At 50.7% G+C, this 18,641-nt stretch overlaps 1 protein-coding gene across 2 annotated transcripts in view; it reads right to left on the bottom strand.

Moving 5' to 3' along the window:
- Positions 1 to 18,641, bottom strand: part of COL26A1 (collagen type XXVI alpha 1 chain) — a 140,540-nt gene that overhangs the window by 95,318 nt on the left and 26,581 nt on the right. For both annotated transcript variants that reach the window (XM_032430926.1, XM_032430927.1), the window contains exon 2: positions 6,211 to 6,333. In XM_032430926.1, coding sequence (XP_032286817.1) covers positions 6,211 to 6,333 — 123 coding nt within the window. The remainder of the gene's footprint in view (positions 1 to 6,210; positions 6,334 to 18,641) is intronic.

Genomic DNA, 18,641 nt, shown 5'->3' with positions numbered 1-18,641 from the left:
ACCAGACCAAACACAGGATCTGAGAAAGCTGAGGCAGGGACTTCCCTGAAGGGAGACCGGGCCCCAGGGGGGACCCCCTGGCACCCCCTCTCCTCACCAGCTGCCTACTGACCGGGTCCCTGGCGTGGTCCTGGGCCTCATGTTTGTCTGTAAACATGACAGACACGTACCTCCAACTCCGAAACACACACACACACACACACACACTCTGCAGAAATCCAATGTAGGAAAAAAATCACAGAATGGGAAAATCCACACAGGACCCGGCGGGATTACAGTTTTGTTTTCACGTAGCAAGAAGATGGCTGCATCCTTTGAGGATCATGGCTGAGCACCTCGGTGTGTAGGGCCTCGTAGTGAGCCCTGGGAATATTGGGAGGGGGACGTCGTGAGTTGGTAGAGTCGCCCCCCAAAATCAGACCATCCCCGCATCGCACGCGTGAACCCACATGGGTGGCAGGTGCCCCTGCTCTCGGCCTGCCCCCCTGTTGCAGCTCTGACAAGGCCCCCCTTCCCCTCCTGCTACAGGTTCCCCACTCTGGGCTTCTGCCCTCCCCTCTCTCCGGGACCATTCCGGACAGCTCACAAAACAGTTTACAGGATATGCTCCCGTACCTCCTGTCTTCAAAACAAACAAAATCCCTCTCTTCACCCATGCTGCCTCTCGCTTCCCAGCCCCGTTCACTGCTCCCTTCACAGCAAGAACTTCTTGAAACTTCTCACATCTCATTTTCCTCCTCTGCACCTGTCGTCTTGGCCTCCGTCCCCACTGCTCCCCAAAACTGCATTTGCCAGGGTCTCAGCCACCCCGCGTTGCCAATTCTAATGGGCACTCAGCCCTGGTCTTACCAGGTTTCCCAGAGCATTTGGGAGACTCAGGCTCTGCCTCATGCCCTCTGTCCTGAAACTCACCTCCCGGGACATGCGGATGCTCCTCCTGCCTCGGGAGCTCCTTCTCACCACTTCAGCCACCCCCTCCTCTTTGGCCCTGCCTCTGAGGTCGGGGTGCCTGGATTTTGGGGGGATCAGCACCCCTTCTCCATCTAGTCATCCCCAAGGCCACCTCCAGTCCCGCAGCCTCGAACAGTCTGCATGCTCCTGATCCTCAGTCACATGACCTCTCCCAGGTTCCAACTTGCCCACATTGTTACAGTTTAACATCGGGGACACTGGGGTTCATACTACAGTTGATGGTGTGCGATCATTTAATTGGCTTAATTCTTAGGGATCGTAAGATAATGTACTTCTTCCTGCCAATGGCATCATAGAGTCCATGAAATGCAATATGCCCTGAGCCCTGGAATCTTCCCGGTACTCCAGACTTTTTCACTCGACCTCTTACTTGCATCCTCTCCTCCCACAGATGCGCCCACAGGCATCTCCAACTTCACTTCGCCAGAACAGAGCTGCTGGTTTCCACCTCCGAAGGCTGACACCACTGGGGGTCCCCAACTTAATGAAGGACACGCCCAGCCAGCCAGCCGCTCAAACCAAACATTTAGGGTTATCTGTGATTGCTCCCTGCTCTTCTGTGATCAGACTCTTGTCATCTCAGCTTCCAGACACCTCCTGAATTCACCCACTTCTCCCCACTTCCCAGGTAGTGTCCTGGCGTGAGCCACCATCACCTTGCACCTGCCCGTGCCCACTGTCCCCACGGCAGCCAGCAATCTTTTCAAAGCCTAAACCAGCCCATCCCAGGAACCTCCAAAAAGGAGAGAATAATACTTCAAAGCCAGCAGAAGGAAGGACAGAGTAGAGATAGGAGCAGATAAGAGCAGAAATCAATGAAATTGAAAACAGAAAAACATTAGAGAAAAATCAATGAAACCAAAAGCTGGTTCTCAGAAAAGACCTGTGAAACGACAAAGCTCTAGCAAGACTGACAAAGGAAAAAGAAGAAAAGGCACGAGTTATCAATATCAGGAATAAAATAGGTAGTAGGCCTATGCACATAAATTTAACAGCTGAGAGGAAATGGACCAAGTCATCAAAAAACACTAGTCACCCAACTCACTGAATCTGAAATAGATCATTTGAATAGCCCCATAACTATTAAGGAAATTGAATTTGTAGCTTAAAAACTCCTTCAAAAGAATTCTCCAGCCCCAGATGTTTTCACTGGAGAATTTTACCAAACGTTTAAGAGGAATTAATACCAATTCTACACAATCTCTTCCAGAAAAATGCAGAAGGAGGGAGCACATCCTAACTCATTCTATCTGATCTATTTCAGATCAGTCTATCCAATTTCAAGACTTATTATATAGCTTCAGCAAGCAAGGCCTAGTGGTATTGGCAGAACCGTGGATGCATGTTATCAATGGAACAAGACAGAGAACTTAGACCAACACAAATATGCCCAAATGGTTTTTGACAAACATGCAAAAGCAGTTCAAGAAAGGAAGGATGGCCTTTTCAACAATGATGCCAGAGCAATTGGATATCCACAGACAAAAAAAAAAAAAGAATCTTGCCTTAAATGTCACACCTTGCACAAAAATTAACTCAAAATAGATCATGGACTTCACAAAACTATAAAACTTTTAGAAAAAAAAAATAGGAGAAAATCTTCAACCACTCATGGGCATTTACGCAGAGAAATGAAATCCTGTATTCATGCAAAAATCTGAAGGTACCCAAATGTTGATGACAGTTTTATTCAGAATAGCCCCAAACTGGAAACAACCGAGATGTCTTTCAACAGCTAAATGGTTAAACTAACTGTGGGACATCCGCACCATGGAACACTACTCAGCCATAAAAAGGAACGAACTGCTCATACACCCAACAGCAGGGGATGACTCTCCAGAAAATCATGGTGAGGGAAAAGATCCGCTCCCGTAAGGTTACCTACTGTGTGATTCCATTCTTGAAATGACAACACTTTAAAAGTGGAGAACAGATTAGTGGTTACCAGGGGTTTTGGGGAGCTTGGGGGCAGGAGGAAAGTGGGTGTGTCTTCAGAAGGGCAATATATGGGGTCGTGATGTACAGAAAATATTCTGTATCTTGACTGTATCAGTGTCAATATCTTAATACTCTGGTTGTGACATATCGTATAGTTTGGCAAGATGGCACCACTGGGGGGAAGAAGAAGAACAGTACATGGGATCCAAAAAAGAAAGAGGACACATGGAATCTCTCTTTCTTCTTACAACTGTGTGTGAATCAACAATGCTCTCAGAATAAAAAGCTAATCAAAAAGAAACCTAAATCAGATCATTTCTCATCTCTACTTAAAACTCTCAATGGCTTCCCAGTACACTGACATAAAATCCATACTTAAAAAAATAATTTAAAAAATTAAAAAAATTAAAAAAAATTTTTTTTAATTTAAAAAAATAAAAATAAAAAGTCCAAACTAAGGCCCTGGAAATCAGTCTCTGGCCTATACTCCCCTCCTCACCTGCTCTGCTTCTGGACACTGACTTACTCTCTGTGCCTTCATCTAGGACCTCCCTGCCTCAGGGCCTTTGCACCAACTATCCTCACCCAATCATCACATGGAGGCTCTTTCTCCTCACTTTTTGCTCAGCATCAACATCATCCTTTCAGGGTCTCTCTCGTGCCTGCTCTAACGTAGCCCCAATTCATGCCCAGTCACATCACCCCTATCTTAATTTCCTACACTCATTATGAGGCGATATTTTTTCTCGTTTTCGTATGTAGGTGAATACAAACCCCATGAGGAAGAGGATTTGGTCTTACTCTCCATCATATTCCCCTCTGGCACATAGTAAGGCCTTCAGTGAATATTTGCAGAAAGGGTTGAGTCAAAGAATAAATGCAAGCAAAGAGGTCTGTGTGGGGCTCCTGGGGGGAGAGGGTGGGGAAACATGCCAGTCCCCGAGGGCATTCTGAATAGGGCCTCAAAGGTTTCACAACCACGCTCTCGCTTCCCCCACCTGCACACTTTTGTCACAAAAATGTCATCAGGATGTAATGAGATAATGTGCTGACTTCAGAGCCTTCTGCCAAGAGAGGCCCCACGAAGGATTATGGCCATGCGGATCCCCAAATCTAACCACACGGAAATGCAGAAACCCCTTCTCCCCAGACCCGGCACGGAGGAAGATGCCAGTACAGATGCCCCCGCCCTCGGGCAGCAAACTCACCCCTGCACTCTCTCGCCAGCCACTCTCCATTCACCTGACATCTGTGTCTCTTCTCAGAGCCGTACCAAGGCACTGGGGTTTATCCCGGCCAGACACTGGCCTGGACACGCCTTAGCACCGGTACCCAGCAACAGCCACGCTAGCCGCTCCTACAGACAGCCACCCTCACCAGCCCCCATGGGGCTCGGGGGTGTGCCCACCGCGCACAGTCCCCCAGATTCAGGGGTGAGGCTAGGGCAGCCCCAGAAGCCCTCAGGGCTATTTAGCCAGGTACCCAGAGAATGGTCCAGAAGAGGGGCTTAGGCTCACAGACGCCTTGCCCTACGAGGAGCATGGCTGAAGGAAGGGCCAGGACAAGGGGTTCCTCTTGCCTGGGTAGAAGGCCATATGTCCCAGGAACTCTGCTCTGTGGACCAAGGGGTGGGGGCAGGCAGGCTCTTGGTCCTGCTCGGTCCTGCTGCAGGGGGTGAGGGGAGCAATATGCCCAGGATCTGCTTCATATCTCAGCATGGCCCAGCCTCAGCCTCCATTCCCAGAGCACTTCTTGCATGCCTGCCTCACATCATCCTCCAACAGCCTCCCGGGGAAGCTTTCTACCACCCCCACTTTAGAGTCAGGGACTCCCAGGCTCAGAGGACAAATTTGGACCAGTGAGACATCAGGGGAGTCTGCAGGGGGACTCTGGAAAAGACAGTGCCCTTTGATAGGAGAACACAATGCCACGTCCCCTTTCTCATTTATTTGGGACACTGTTGTTGATGCCCGGAGCTGCTGCCGCCCTTCTGTGACCCTGAGGAACAATATGGCAGACACAGGAGCTGGCAGAGGGTGAAATCAAAGGTGCCCAAGATCTTGAGAATATCTTTGGCTCAGGGAAGCCCACAGGTTGGGGGTCCCCACCGCATCTCCAGCGCCACCCTCAGGGCACCTTGCTCCCACACAGCAGTGATGATCTGTGACCAAGTGCCTGTTTCTGTCGTGGTTTGACTAATGGCCCCGCCACCACCACTGGGTCATCAGCTCCCCGAGTCGGGGCCTGGTCTGGGTTCTCACAGCGGACAGGAGGCCTCCCCAGAGCGTGGATACAGGAGGAGGTCTACACATATTTATTTGGGGGAGGAAGGGAGCTGGGCCATGAAACCTCAGGCGCATCCCTATGGGGCCTGTTTGACGGGCCAGAGTCGCACCCGACCTCATCCCTGTGACGATTCTTTTGACGTTGGGCAAGTCACTTTGCTCTGAGCGTCAGACTCCCGACGGCAAGTCCCAAATAAATGAGAAAGGGGACGTGGCATTGTGTTCTCCTATCAAAGGGCACAGAGGGGATGCACCCCAACCCTACCTCGGATATGAGTTACTGGAGAGAGAGGAAAGTACATTAAACCCTCATTCCTTAACAGATAATAGCCACTTAAGTGGCAATGATAATTGAGACCAGAGAGATGGAATTCCTCTCAAGAATGAGCATTAAGTCTTACTCAACAAAGGGATGGCTCAGGACAAATTCGTATCTGCTGTGACCAAACATTCTGTTCTGAGCTCCTCATGCCAAGGAGAGGGAGAGAACTCTCGGGAGGCCTGTAAACACCCACACCGAGGACAAGACCCTGCAGTGGGTCTTGATGTGATGTGATGGGTCTGATGTGAACACTGTTCACATCACTGCTTCAGTCCCAAAGCAAAGGGCAGTTGTGAAAAGTAGGGATCATCATGCGAATGCTGAGGAGCTGCCTGAGGGCTGGGGGGCGGGGTGCAAAGGGGGCGGGGCCGTGGTGGGCGGGGCCGAGAGGGGCCTCACCTGGCCCTCCCCCATCCCTCAGTCCCCTCACCCCACTTCCTGTCTATGGTGCTCTTCTGCTCATCAAATACCACCGGATTGTGAAGTTCTTTCAGGGTGGGAAGCACGTCCCTTTCATCTTGCCCACACATAATCCGCATCCTCTGTACACAAAAGGTGCCCCATAAACGCACACTCAGCTCTTGTTTCCGAGCATCAAACCCCCCTCCCCAGCAGCTTGTGCTGGGGTTGGATTCACCCAAGGGAACAGAAAGGAAAAGGAAGGGCAGAGCTGGACCGCCCCACAGCCTTTACCTCACGAGGTTGGCACAGGGCCCCGGCCACCGGCAGCTCTGGTACACACGCTGGACCACTGTCTCCGAGCCGTTCTGCACCTGGCAGGACACCGTCCGCGTCACCGTGTGATGGCACCAGTGCCTGTGGGGAAAGCAACAGTCATGTCAGCCCTTCTATTCCTGAGGTGCTGACTGCAGGGCAAAAGGCCATGCTGGCCAAGGAGGGGTCCCTCCATAAAGCTGCGGGGTGGGGGTGCTCATTCTCCTGGGTAAGGGGTCCACTGAGACCCTCGGTCCAGGACTAAGGGGAAAGGGAAGTAACCACCACAACCTTGGCCACCAAGCCCTGGCATCCATCATTTCAGTCTTCAAACACTCGGAATGAACCCCTGCCCACCGGGAAATCCCACTCTGGTGAGGAAGACTAAGAGGGAAGTGATTATAACCCACAGGAACACGGGGCCATAGGTACAACCAAAAGATGCACACGGGAAACTATGGGAACAGAGCGGGGCACCCAACCCAGGTCCCGAGAAAGACCAACCACCTGGGTACTGAAAGGTGAGAGTCAGCCCACAGCAAGTGCAATCACACACGGCCCAAAGGCTGGAGGGAGAGGAGGAGCCAGGAGGGAGGGGAGGAGCCAGGAGGGAGGGGAGGAGCCAGGAGGAAGGAAGCGACGTGGTACCTGTCAGGCTAGATGTGGGTCTTATCATGAAGTCAGTGGGGAGCCCCTGAAGGACTCTGACCAGGGGAATGCCTCGATGGGTCTGAGTTTAGAAAAATCTCTCTGGTGCAGTGAGAGGTGCAGAAGCCTGAGCTGGGACGTGGCGCGGGGGGGGGGGGGGGGGGAGAAACAAGAAAAAAATATTGTGATTGGATCCAACAGCAGCCCATGCTCCCACCTCCCCCTCCCATTCCCCCCCCTCCCCAGATCCTAGAAATTTAAAATCTAAAAATAAGTCCCTGTTGCAACATCAGCAAGATGGTGGGACAGGAGGTCTCCTACTCATATCTCTCCTCAGTAACGATAATTTGCCAGCCAGCCATGGACAAAAATGCCCTTTCGGGAGCTTTGGGATTTTTGCAAACCGTGCATCTTATAAGGGGTTAATATCCGAAACATGTAAGGAACTCATAAAACTCAATAGCCAAAAACCAAATAATCTGATTTTAAAATAGCCAAAGGACCTGAATAGACATTTTTCTAAAGAAGACATACAGATGGCCAAAAGTATATGAGAAGGGGCTCAACATCACTCACCACCAGGAAAATGCAAATCAAAATGAGAGATCACCTCACACTTGTTAGGATGGCTATTATATCAAAAGGACATGAGACAGCAAGTGTTGGCGAAGGTGTGGAGAAAAAGGAACTCCAGTACATTGTTGGTGGTAATGGACATTGGTACAGCCATTATGGTAGGTTCCTGAAGAAATTAAAAATGGAACTACCGTATGACCCAGGAATCTCACTTCTGGGTATATATCCAAAGGAATTAATATCAGTATCTAGAAGAGATATCTGCATGCCCATGCTCATTGCAAAATTATTCACAATAGCCAAGATGGAAACAACTAAAGTGTCCTCCATGAATGAATGGACAAAGAAAATGTAGAAAATACACACACATACACACGATGGAATATTATTCAGCCATAAAAAAAGATGGAAATTTTACCATTTGCAATAACATGGATGAACCTGGAAGACATTACCCTAAGTAAATAAGCCACAGAAAGACAAATACCGTATGATCTCATTTGTATGTGGAATCCAAAACCATCCAACTCATAGAACTAGAGAGTAGAACAGGGATTGCCAGGGGCTGGGGAGTGTGAGAGATGGGGAGATGCTGGTCAAAGAATACAAATGTCCAGTTATAAGATGAATAAGTTCTGGGGATCTAATATACAGATTAGATCTATATGTACGTATATTATTATATTATCTGTGTATTATATATAATCACGTGGTGATTATAGTTAATAATTCCATATTACATACTTGCAATTTGCTAAGAGAATAGATCTTAAGTGTTCTCACCACAAAACAAACAAACAAACAGTGGTAACTATGTGAGGTGATGAATGTGTTAATAATCTGTAGTAACCATTTCACAATGCATATGTATATTAAGTCATCACGTTGTACACCTTTGGGGGAAAAAAGCATATTGTACAACCTAAATATACACTTTTTAAATTTGTCACTCATAACTCAATAAAGCAGAAAATGTAAATAAAAAAATAAGAAATCAGCCCCTAACAGCACTGGAAAACAAAGAAGCCGTGATCGAGAAATTTTGAGGAACGCTTGAGAGACTGAAAGTAGGTGGAACTAAGTTGAAAGAGGAAAGCCCACTGGAAACAGGGAAGACTCCAGATTGACGGTAAATGTGGGTACAACTTGGGAACAGCTGATGTGGCTAATGGGATAGGGGAGGGACCCAGAGATGACTGTCAGAGGACCATGGTACAAGGAGTCAGACAGGTAGGACCTGGATCCCTACCCCTGCTGGTGTCAAGAATCAGGCACTAGATTCACCTGCCTTGAGGCAGGTGTGGTTGGAGAGGGTGCTCCAAAATCTGATGACCCCCAGGAGAAACGGAGACCCTCTCAAGTTTATACAACTGAATTCCTTTTTTAAAAAGATTTACTTATTTGAGAGAGAGAGAGAGAGAGCGCTAGAGCAGGAAGAGGGGCAGAGGGAGAGGGACAGAGAGGCAGAGAAGCAGACTCCCCGCTGAGCCTGGAGCCCGACACGGGACTCGATCCCAGGACTCTGAGATCATGACCTGAGCCGAAACCAAGAGTTGGAGGCTCAAGCAACTGAGCCACCCAGGTGCCCCTATACAACTGAATTATTGCACAATCCTTCTCTACCCCTTACCTATACTACCAACCTTCCAAGAGGCAAAGCAGCAATAAATAGTAAAGCAGAGAAGAGCCAGTGGAAATCCCCAAATACCAAGAATTTCAAAGTATTCGAGAAAAAAAAGGCCAACACCATGAAAGAAAAGCACCAACTCAACAGACAATAAATCACACCTCAGGAAAAGATAATAAAGCAAACCGATGAAGACAATTTTTTAAAACATAATTAATGTCCTCAAAGAGATAAGAGAATTGTGCCCTTGTAAAAAATATTATGAAATGGAAAAAATGAGATCTCTTGGAAATGAAACATACGACTGTAAAAACCAAAAGCGCAACAGATGGGCTGAAAAATCAGAATAGACACAGCTAGAGAGTTAGCGGATGAGCCGGAAATCCGAGCCATGAACTTTCCAAGGATGCACTGCAGGGGGAAAAGGAGGTGGGAAATGTTGGGGGGGGCGGGGGGAGAGAGGTGAGAGACCCAGAGGACAGACCACGTGCCAACATATGTCTACTAGTAGCTCTGGAATGGGGGATCGGAGAGAGCCAAGGGAAGTACGTACTTGAAGAAAGAATAAAGAGAGTTGGAGAAAGACATGATTTCTTAATCCAAAAGAGCCCACTGAGTGTTAAACCAGATGAACACAAACAGACATATCATGCTGAAATGTCAGAACCCTCAGGATGGAGACAAAAATACCAAATGCTGTAGAAAGGAAAGTAACGCAGATTACCTACAATAAATTGAAATTAGAGTTCTCAGCAGCAGCACCAGATTCATCAAGAAACACACTGGTTTCGAATTTTGGAGGGGAAATATCAAGCACTCAGAATTCCGCACCCAGGCAAGCTCTCCTTCAAAGGCAAAGGCAAGATAAAGACATTTTCAGATGCACAGGAACTCGGAAAGCTTACCAGTCACCTTTTCTGAAAGAATCACTGCAGGATGTACTCCAGCAAAATAAATGAAGGATGCAGAAGAAATATATTATGAGAAGCAGTTATGAGCAAAGAAAGAGTAATATGATTTAATAACAGCCTAGCTCTAAAATCCAAAGTGATCTCAGTAAGGAAGAGAGCTGTAAGAGGGACAGAAGGAACCAAAAGTTGCTGGGAGTTTCGTCTTGTTTAAGGAAAGGACATGAGTGCTTTGCAACTTCAGGTATAGCAGAAAAATACACGATTAAAATATACCTTTCAGTTTGAAGATAAATACTAACAAGGATAGAAAGAAGACACAAAACTGACAAACCATGAAAGAAAAAAAAAACAAAGAAAATTTGATTAATCCAACAAAATGCTAGAAAAGCAAGAAGGTAGCAAGAGAAAACACAGTAATTAGAAAACCTTGGAAAGAGAAAGAAGAAAAGAATCCACAAAGATTCGAGCAGAAATGAATGAAGTAGATTTACTTTAAGTGAATCAACACAACATGTTTAAAAAAAAAATCAAGGGGCGCCTGGGTGGCTCAGTCGTTAAGCGTCTGCCTTCAGCTCGGGTCATGATCCCAGGGTCCTGGGATCGAGCCCCGCATCGGGCTCCCTGCTCGGCGGGAAGCCTGCTTCTCCCTCTCCCTCTCCCCCCTGCTTGTGTTCCCTCTCTCGCTGTGTCTCTCTCTGTCAAATAAATAAATAAAATCTTAAAAAAAAAAAAAAAAAAGTTTAAAAAAAAAAATAAATAAAAAATAAATCAAATAGACAAAGCTTATAGCAATTCCTAATTAGAAACAAAGACACAAGAGAAAAATTCCAGAGACTTAAAATTATACGTAAATTTTATGTGTGATCTTGCATCAAAATTTTTCAAAACCTGGACAATTTTCTAGGCAAATCTCTACTACCAACATTTGCACTGTCAAAAAGAGCATAGAAGTAATCGAAAATCCATCCCTCTCCCCCAAAGATACCAGGAGACCTAGTTCAAAACCTGGGTCTGCCACCAACCTGCTCTGTGACTTGAGCAAAGTGATGTCCCCTCTCTGAGCCTCAGTGAAATAAAAAATCTTACCCCTTAAGTTTACTGCGAGGGCTACATGAGCAGATTCAGGTTAGTGGTGTATAAATCATGTGGCACTCACTACTAAAGTATCCCTGATTGGCTGGCTACCAGAACCCCACAGTGTCCATAAAAGCCTAGGGACTGACCTTACGCATTTTGGAGCTGGAGGAGTAGTGGGCAGTTAAACCTCGCTGCCCATAGCTCAGACTTGAGGCTGAGTGGGGAAGGGAATCCAGCCTTCCAGCCCAGAGGACCATCAGGGTCCCACCTCCCCAGTACACACCTCCACTCTTGCCTCTGACAGATCAGTCCAGAAATTGTGCAAGATGGCGGCATCTAAGCCCTTCCTTCATCTCTACTGGGGAGCACTGGTGCCATCTCAGGCACTGAGCGTGACTCTCTTGGGGATGAACCAACCCAAGGACAATGCTCCATCCCGACATCCACCCGTGGCGTTCTGGAACAGACAGACCAGCCAGCCATCTCCGAATCACGCGGGGTCAGGGTTGTCTATAGGGAAATGAGCTGTGAATTGCAAAACATTTTCAAATGCCTCGATTCATCATCTCCAGGACATTTGATCTTTTAATGGGCTGTAAATGGCTTCCCAAACTCAAAACCTGGCCAAAAACAACGAAGAAGGCAGGCAGAGACAAAGGAAAAGGGATCTAGACCTTCTCAGATGGAATTCAAAACCTTGTTCATGTCCAGGCACCACGGTTCCAGAGAATCTTGGTGTCAGGCACTCTTCTCCCGTGTGGGGTCCCTCTTAGGATCCCCATGTCCTGAACATTCCGTGTCTCCTGTTTGTGGGTGGTATCACAGCGCCACCCACCCCCACCCCTGCCCATGGTGGGTGCATACAGAGCTGTAAGGACCACAGAATAACTCCACCAGGAGATTGGCTTGGCAGGAGACATATGTCCCTTTTAAGACCCTTCTGGAAGGACTGGCCCAAGAGTACAGAATTCGGGAGTGCCAGGGCTGGTCCTCGAACTGCCTGGCAGTGAGGGTGCCCTCAGCAGCCTTCATCAGGATGGGAAAAGGCTGACATTATCTTTGAGCAGCAAATGTCTCTTCCGTACCTCCCCTCCCCCTCCCCAGCTGGGTTCTCATGGAGGGTCCAGGATGGGAAACTTCCTCCCAGCCTTGGGGACAGACGGGCTCCCGTGCAGGTCCCTTTTCTTATGAGACGAGGTCCACTCCCTGATGGGGTAGAGCCACTGACTTGGCCCTGCTCCACCCACCTAGAGGCCGCTTCTACAGTGGTCTTCACCCTGCTAAGTGTTTGGCTCTATGACTTGGCTGAGCTCCGAAATTCTTAATTTGGGGTCCTTTGGGACAACGAGCGCTAAGTGGCTTCAGGAAATCATGGCACAAAGGAATGGAGGGACTTCAGGACCCCCCTGGCCCAGGCCCACCTCTGAATATAACTAACCCAGGGAGATGCCAATATGGCAACTTCTCCTCCCCAGAGCCCTGGTCCCACCCCAAGCAGCAACCCCCCGAGCCCCCCAGTTCTATCTGAGCTTTGCTTTGGAATTTGATCTCACTCACACTTTCCCTCAATCCCCAGGACCCTAAGCTCTGAGCCCAAACCAAGCCCTGGGGCTCTGACGGTGTCCTCCCTTCCCGGGAGGATCACCCAGTCTGCCCCCTTTCCCCTGTCCCATGCTCTGCTCCACCCTCACGCTGAGTCACCTCAGTGCTTCCCCTTGAACCCCAACATATAGGCCCTACTTTTCTGGACAGTGGTCACACATCATCATAGCCCATGGGACACTCTGAAACATACCATTTCAATCTGTCCAATACTGAGCACATTGCTCTCCAGACCCAACTGGGTCCATCTTGGTGACCAGCATCACTAAACTCCTGGTCCCTTTACCCAGAACGCCCAGCGGCAAATTGCCACAGACTCCACCTTCTCCCTCCCTCACTCCCCGTGGCCACTTAGCCCCCCACCACATCCTCCACCCTTCTCCTGCTCCATCTTGATCTTGCACCTGGACGGCCTTGGTGCCTGCTGGTCTACCAGCCTCCAGCCCTATCTCCCTGCAGTGTCCTCTACACGCCACCAGAGGGCACTCCCTAAACCACAAATCTGTCCTGCCCCTGTCACTTCCCTTCCCCATCCCCCACAGCTCCCACCCACCTCCCTTGGTACCACCTCCTACCACGTTCCACCTTGCCATGCACGCTGTCACAGTGTCCTCCCTGGCGTGCCGTCCCACCGTCTTCCATTTGGCCAACCGTTACCCTACGAGTCTTCATTCGGGCTCTGTCCCCTCCTGGAGGCCCTCCCTGACCCCCTGGCCAGGAAGGGACCCCTGCCTCAGGCTCCACAGGCTCCCGTGCATCCCCTGATCTTAGCCCCAATTGTACTAGAAAACTATAGGCTCCCAAGGACGGTGGACCCAGAACAGGCCTCATGAAGTTGTGCTGATCCGACCCCAAGCCCTATGTCCCAGCAGGACTTTCTCTCACCCACTTGCACTCACTCACCAAAAACTGTTTCTCGGGCTCTGCTGGGTGCCAGGCCCTGAGCCCCAGCAAGTTCTGCCCCCATGGCTGGGACCACCCATCTGAAGGTTAAGGGCGTTGAGTTTCAGGCCCCCCTCCGCCCTGATCATTCTAATTACCTGGCCATACTCTGCCCAACCCCCAGAGGCCAGTTCCACGGGTTCTGTGGGCCGGCTGGGTTCAGGGAGCTCTGTGAGAAGCCAGGTTTGCAGCCTGAAGGCAATAGCCATGTGGATGGGCAATCTGGATGACTCTGAGACCATGCCCTTGAAGCAGAGCCCATGGGGCTTAGCTGGTCCCCAGAGAGATGCCGGCAGAGGAACCAGGTCCTCGCCCCTTCCCAGGAGAGAAAGAACAGCTCAGGTACAGAATCAGCCCACCTGGCTTCTGGCCATTCAGAGACCCTCTCCTGCGGGCAGAGTCGGGCTCAGGACCCCATGACCTGTTTTGGGGTTGGCAAAGCAGTCCCATGTACTGTTACGGGCTGAGATGTGTCCCTACCCCCAAATTCATATGTTGAAACCCTAACCCCCAATGACTCAAAATGTGACTGTATTTAAAGATGGAGTCTTGGGCCACCTGGGTGGCTTGGTCGGTGAAGCATCGGACTCTTGCTTTCAGCTCAGGTCGTGTTCTCGGGGTTGTAAGATTGAACCCCGAGTAAGTCTCCACGCTCAGCGGGGAGTCTGCTGGGGATTCTCTCTCTCTCCCTCTGCCCCTCCTCCAGCTCATGCTCTCTCTCTCTCTAAAATACATAAATAAAATCTTTTTAAAAAAGTCTTTAAAAAGGCAATTAAGTTAAAATGAGGTCAGTAAGGTGGGTTGTAATCCAGTGTGACTGGTGTCCTTATAAAAAGAGGAAACTTACAAATTATGAACGCAAAGATGTACAGAGGGAAGACAGCGTGAAGATGCAGGGAGAAGGCCATCCGCAAGGCAAGCAGAGGGGCCTCGGGGGGGAAACCACCCTTGTCAACACCTCTGTCTTGAGCTTCCAGCCTCCAGCACCATGAGGAAATTCATTGCTGTCATTTAAGTTGACCGCGTGTGGGACTTAGTTGTGGCGGCCCCAGGAAACCTGCACATACGTGATCTCACATAATCTTCTCAACAATTCTCAGGTAGGCGCTTTACAGAGAAAGAGGCTGAGTCTCCAGAAGAGACGAGGTCACACACTGAGCACGTGGTCCTTTTAGACCCTGAAGCTCAGTCTTCAATTTGATGCTCCATGCTGCACCCACCTTGCCCAGGAGGCCAGCAGACGGCTAGAGAACTAGTACAAAATCACCCAGCAGGTGCTTAGTAGCCACGCCCCTCTGGGAGCCATCCCACCTGCAAACCGGGAAGCCGGAGGGACCCAGTGGTCTCACACATGGGGTGGGGGCTGTCACAGATCAGGAAACGAGGCATGGGGCGAGGGCAGATGGAACACGTCCCAGGCCACCCAACAAGCAAGCCGACGTGCACCCAAGATTCAAGCCCAGCCCTGAGCTGCTCGGCTACACCTGCCAGATGGACTTGAAGAGCACCTGGGGCTTGGCAAACAGTGGTCTCTCCACGTGGGGCCATGCTGCCTGGAGGGGGCCCGGCCGCAGATGGTGCTGGAAGCAGCAGGCTGCTGACGGGAGGCGCAAACCAGGAGCTGGTGCATACGGGGGCCTGGGTCTTGGCAGGGAAGAGGGATCCAGGCTCGATCTCCCCAGCCTGGAGCAAGGAGCCAAATCTAACAAGATGAAACATGACCGGGCGAATGTGGAGTCCGGCCCTGCGGCCCCAAAACCCAGCAGATGAGCCCCAGATGGGGCGGGAAGGTTCTCGCCAACAATAAGTTCAGTGCGAGTCAGTGGTATGTGCTGTATTCCGAAAGGCAAAGGCAATCTCAGGCTGTCTTCGTGCAGAATAATGAGAGCACCCTGCTCCCCTCCGCACCAGCCCATGGGGTGTGGACACTGGGCCATGCCCCAGATCCCCCTCCGGGCCCCCCTCAACGAAGGGCTATCAGCAGTCAGACCCTCCCAGTAAGAGCTGCCTCGCCTGACGTCCTGCTGTCCCCAGGGCAACCCCGTCCAGGGTCTGGTCCATGCACGAGTTGAAGGGCCCAGCCATATGGACGTCAGGACAAGTCGAAAGGTCCACTGTAGCCGCAGGGCTCCCCGGGGAGGTCGGTGGTAGCTGTCGCTGGGCCTGCATCCCAGCTCAACTTCTCCTTCTGACTCCCAAGTCCGTCCTCTCCCTTCCGTGGTCACCGATCCCAGGACACATCCTCCGTGCTGGACCCCGTCTCAGAATCTGCTTCCTGGGGACTTGGCCTGGTGTCTGCCATGAACCCAACAGGGAAAGAAACAAAGTGACACCCAGTGCACTGGGAGCGGTCTATGTCCTAGAGGCTAGGGGGACGAGGAGGCCGACCCATAGAGCAGTGAGTGTCCATGGGAAGGGGACAGCTCGGAAGCCCAGGATTTGGCCAGGGGGAGGGGAAGGCCCCACACCCCTCGCATTCACACCTGCCCTCTCCAGCAGGTGAGAACAGTCGGCAGTGTGTCCTTCGGATAGAGTGAGCAGAAACACGCTGGGGGCCGCAGCGGGGGGAAGACAGCTCTGAGGGGGCAGCTCTGAGGGCCCGGCTCTCCACCGGAGACACCTTCAGGTGAGACATGCTCAAGTGGCCCCAGGGGCCCCGAGTCAGCTCAGAGCATGGAGCCGCCTGGGAGACTGACCTCCAGAGACCGGAGCCACACAGTGTCTCTCAACAAGACAAGTGTCCCTGTGGCTGGTGTTTCTCTCCATCTCTCAACCAGTGAGCCGCTGTCCGGAGTGACGGTTTCGTTCCCGTAAGACTAACTGAGTGTGTGACCCACTCAGTCCTGATCAGTTTTTAGGGCCCAGAAACCAGTAGGAGCGTTTGCTACGCAGAGAGATTTGCCTGCCCCCCCGACAGATTTTATTGGAACTGTCGTCCATTTCGAGGCAAGACCAGGGAGGAATTCAAGTCATTTTAAGGTCACTGACTTTCAGAGGAATAGGCTGCTGATCCAAAAGCCTGGCAGCAACCGACCCAATCTTTCTGTAAAAATAGGGGGGCGATGACATGGACTGCGGGGTCCAACGCTGAAGCCAGGTGGGAGAACGAGGCGTGTGGGTCTGGATGTGGGTCCGCGGGCAAAGCAGGGAGCCAGGGTGCCCCCAGACAGCACAGCTGTGCTGCTTCCTATCTGTATTCGTTCTCTAGCACTTTCCATGGTGGGGAATTCCTGAGGCCTCCCCCACCTGAGACAAGGCTGGAAAGAACCCCATATAGAGCATCAGCCACTTACAGATTGAATTTCCCATTTGCACGGGGGCAGCTGAGGGAGCATACGACTTGGCCGAACAGAAAGCGTGGCTTTGAGCATCTCAAGAAGGATCCACGATGACTCCCATTAATGGGAGTGCCAGAGGCAACAAGTTGCCAGAGTTTGGTGCCAAACGTCCTCCGTGGGATCAGCGTTCCCGAGGCCACCTGCTGAGAAACGCTCCGGCGACACAGATCCCACGACCAGAACTGGAACTCACCGGAACTTTTATGGAGTGAGGCATGTCCGCCTTGGACCGTGAGCCATTTGGCCTGCAAGCGACCTCTACAGAAGTCAGAGCCTTCTGTGTGGCCAAGATCAGGACAGGACCGAGTTGTGTGTCCTCGGTGGTCCTTCTCAAGTGGCACCGTCTCTCAAAACCACCTGCTGACTCGGGTCCTGTGGGGATGGGCTCAAGAATATGCACTTGTAACAGGCTTCCCAGGGATGCTGGGTGAGGACGGTGATGCTTTCCACCCAATGGAAGTTGGAACCGCAACAGGAAAAAGAGTAACTGACATTTACTGAGCGCTTGGATGTGCCAGGTACTGGGGCAAGCCTCGGACACATCTCCTCCTGTAATCCTTACAGAAACCCACCATGGAAGAGCCACCACCATACCTGTGTTCAGAAGAAGCCAGCCAGACTAAGCAGCTTCCCTCACTCCATCCCTCTGCCAGGAAAAATGTATGCTTACCACACCTTGAGCCACACTGAAAGGATGGCCTCATTCTCTCCCAGTTCTGTTTCCTGAGACAGAGACTCTGGTTGGCCCAGCTCCTCTGTCCACGCCAGGCCCCAGCAGGCCTGCTTGCCTTGGGTCAGATGCCCACCCCTGGTCCAGTCAGGTGTGGGGAACTCGCATGGCACAGAACAGGAGGCCTAGGGCCCCCTGTGGCAGGCACTCTGGGGGACTGTGTCCGTTAGAACAGACAGTGAGGGAGGTGGGTGCCTAAGTGGCCTCTCATATATGACACGTGTGTCCCCTGTAGTCATCTCCTCCTCCTCCTTCTTTGCTAACCAACCCCAGTTTTCTTCAGACTCTGGGCATCAGTAAGTGCAAAAAAGGTGAGTAAGACCATAATCTCATTGGTCGAAGTGTGGACACGTTCATTCATGTCTGGTCAGTGACAAGTAAGGGGAAGTCAACTGAGGGGCTTCTGCAAAATACCATCCCTTATGGGGGAGGGAGGACTCAAGAAGAGAAGTTCATGCTTTTTTCTGTACACAGGTGGATGAGGATGTGATGCCTGGAGCTGTGGCAGCCATCTTAGAGCCATGAGGGAAGACAGCTTAGGGAGAGCAGAGTAAAAAGCAGGGTCCTTGAGCATTCGATGCTGCCGAATTAACCAACCCTCGAGCCACCCATTTCTCAATATGTGAAATATTATGGCTTTGTTGTTTCAGCCTACGTCAGTAGGGTTTTTATGATGCACATTTAAAAGCATCCCAGACAAAACAACCTGCTGTCAAAGCGTACTATCAAGGCATACAAATGTGAGGCCAGGAGGTCTAATTTGTGTCCTACTTGCACCACTTACCACCCTCATGGCTTTGGGCAAGTCTCAACTTCAGAGCCTCAGTTCCTCATCTGCAAAATGGGAGCCCGCTTTCCAAGGGCTGCTCAAGAGCAGTAACACCTATGTGAATGAATACAGACATACGGGCTGCACAGCTCCAGGCAGAGGGTAGGTATTACCACTATGCAGACTGCCA

The sequence above is a fragment of the Phoca vitulina genome, unplaced genomic scaffold, assembly GCF_004348235.1.
Source record: "Phoca vitulina isolate PV1807 unplaced genomic scaffold, GSC_HSeal_1.0 scaffold45, whole genome shotgun sequence".
NCBI lineage: Eukaryota > Metazoa > Chordata > Mammalia > Carnivora > Phocidae > Phoca > Phoca vitulina.
Note: the sequence above shows the minus strand (reverse complement) of the source record. Positions and strands in the feature narration are given on the sequence as shown.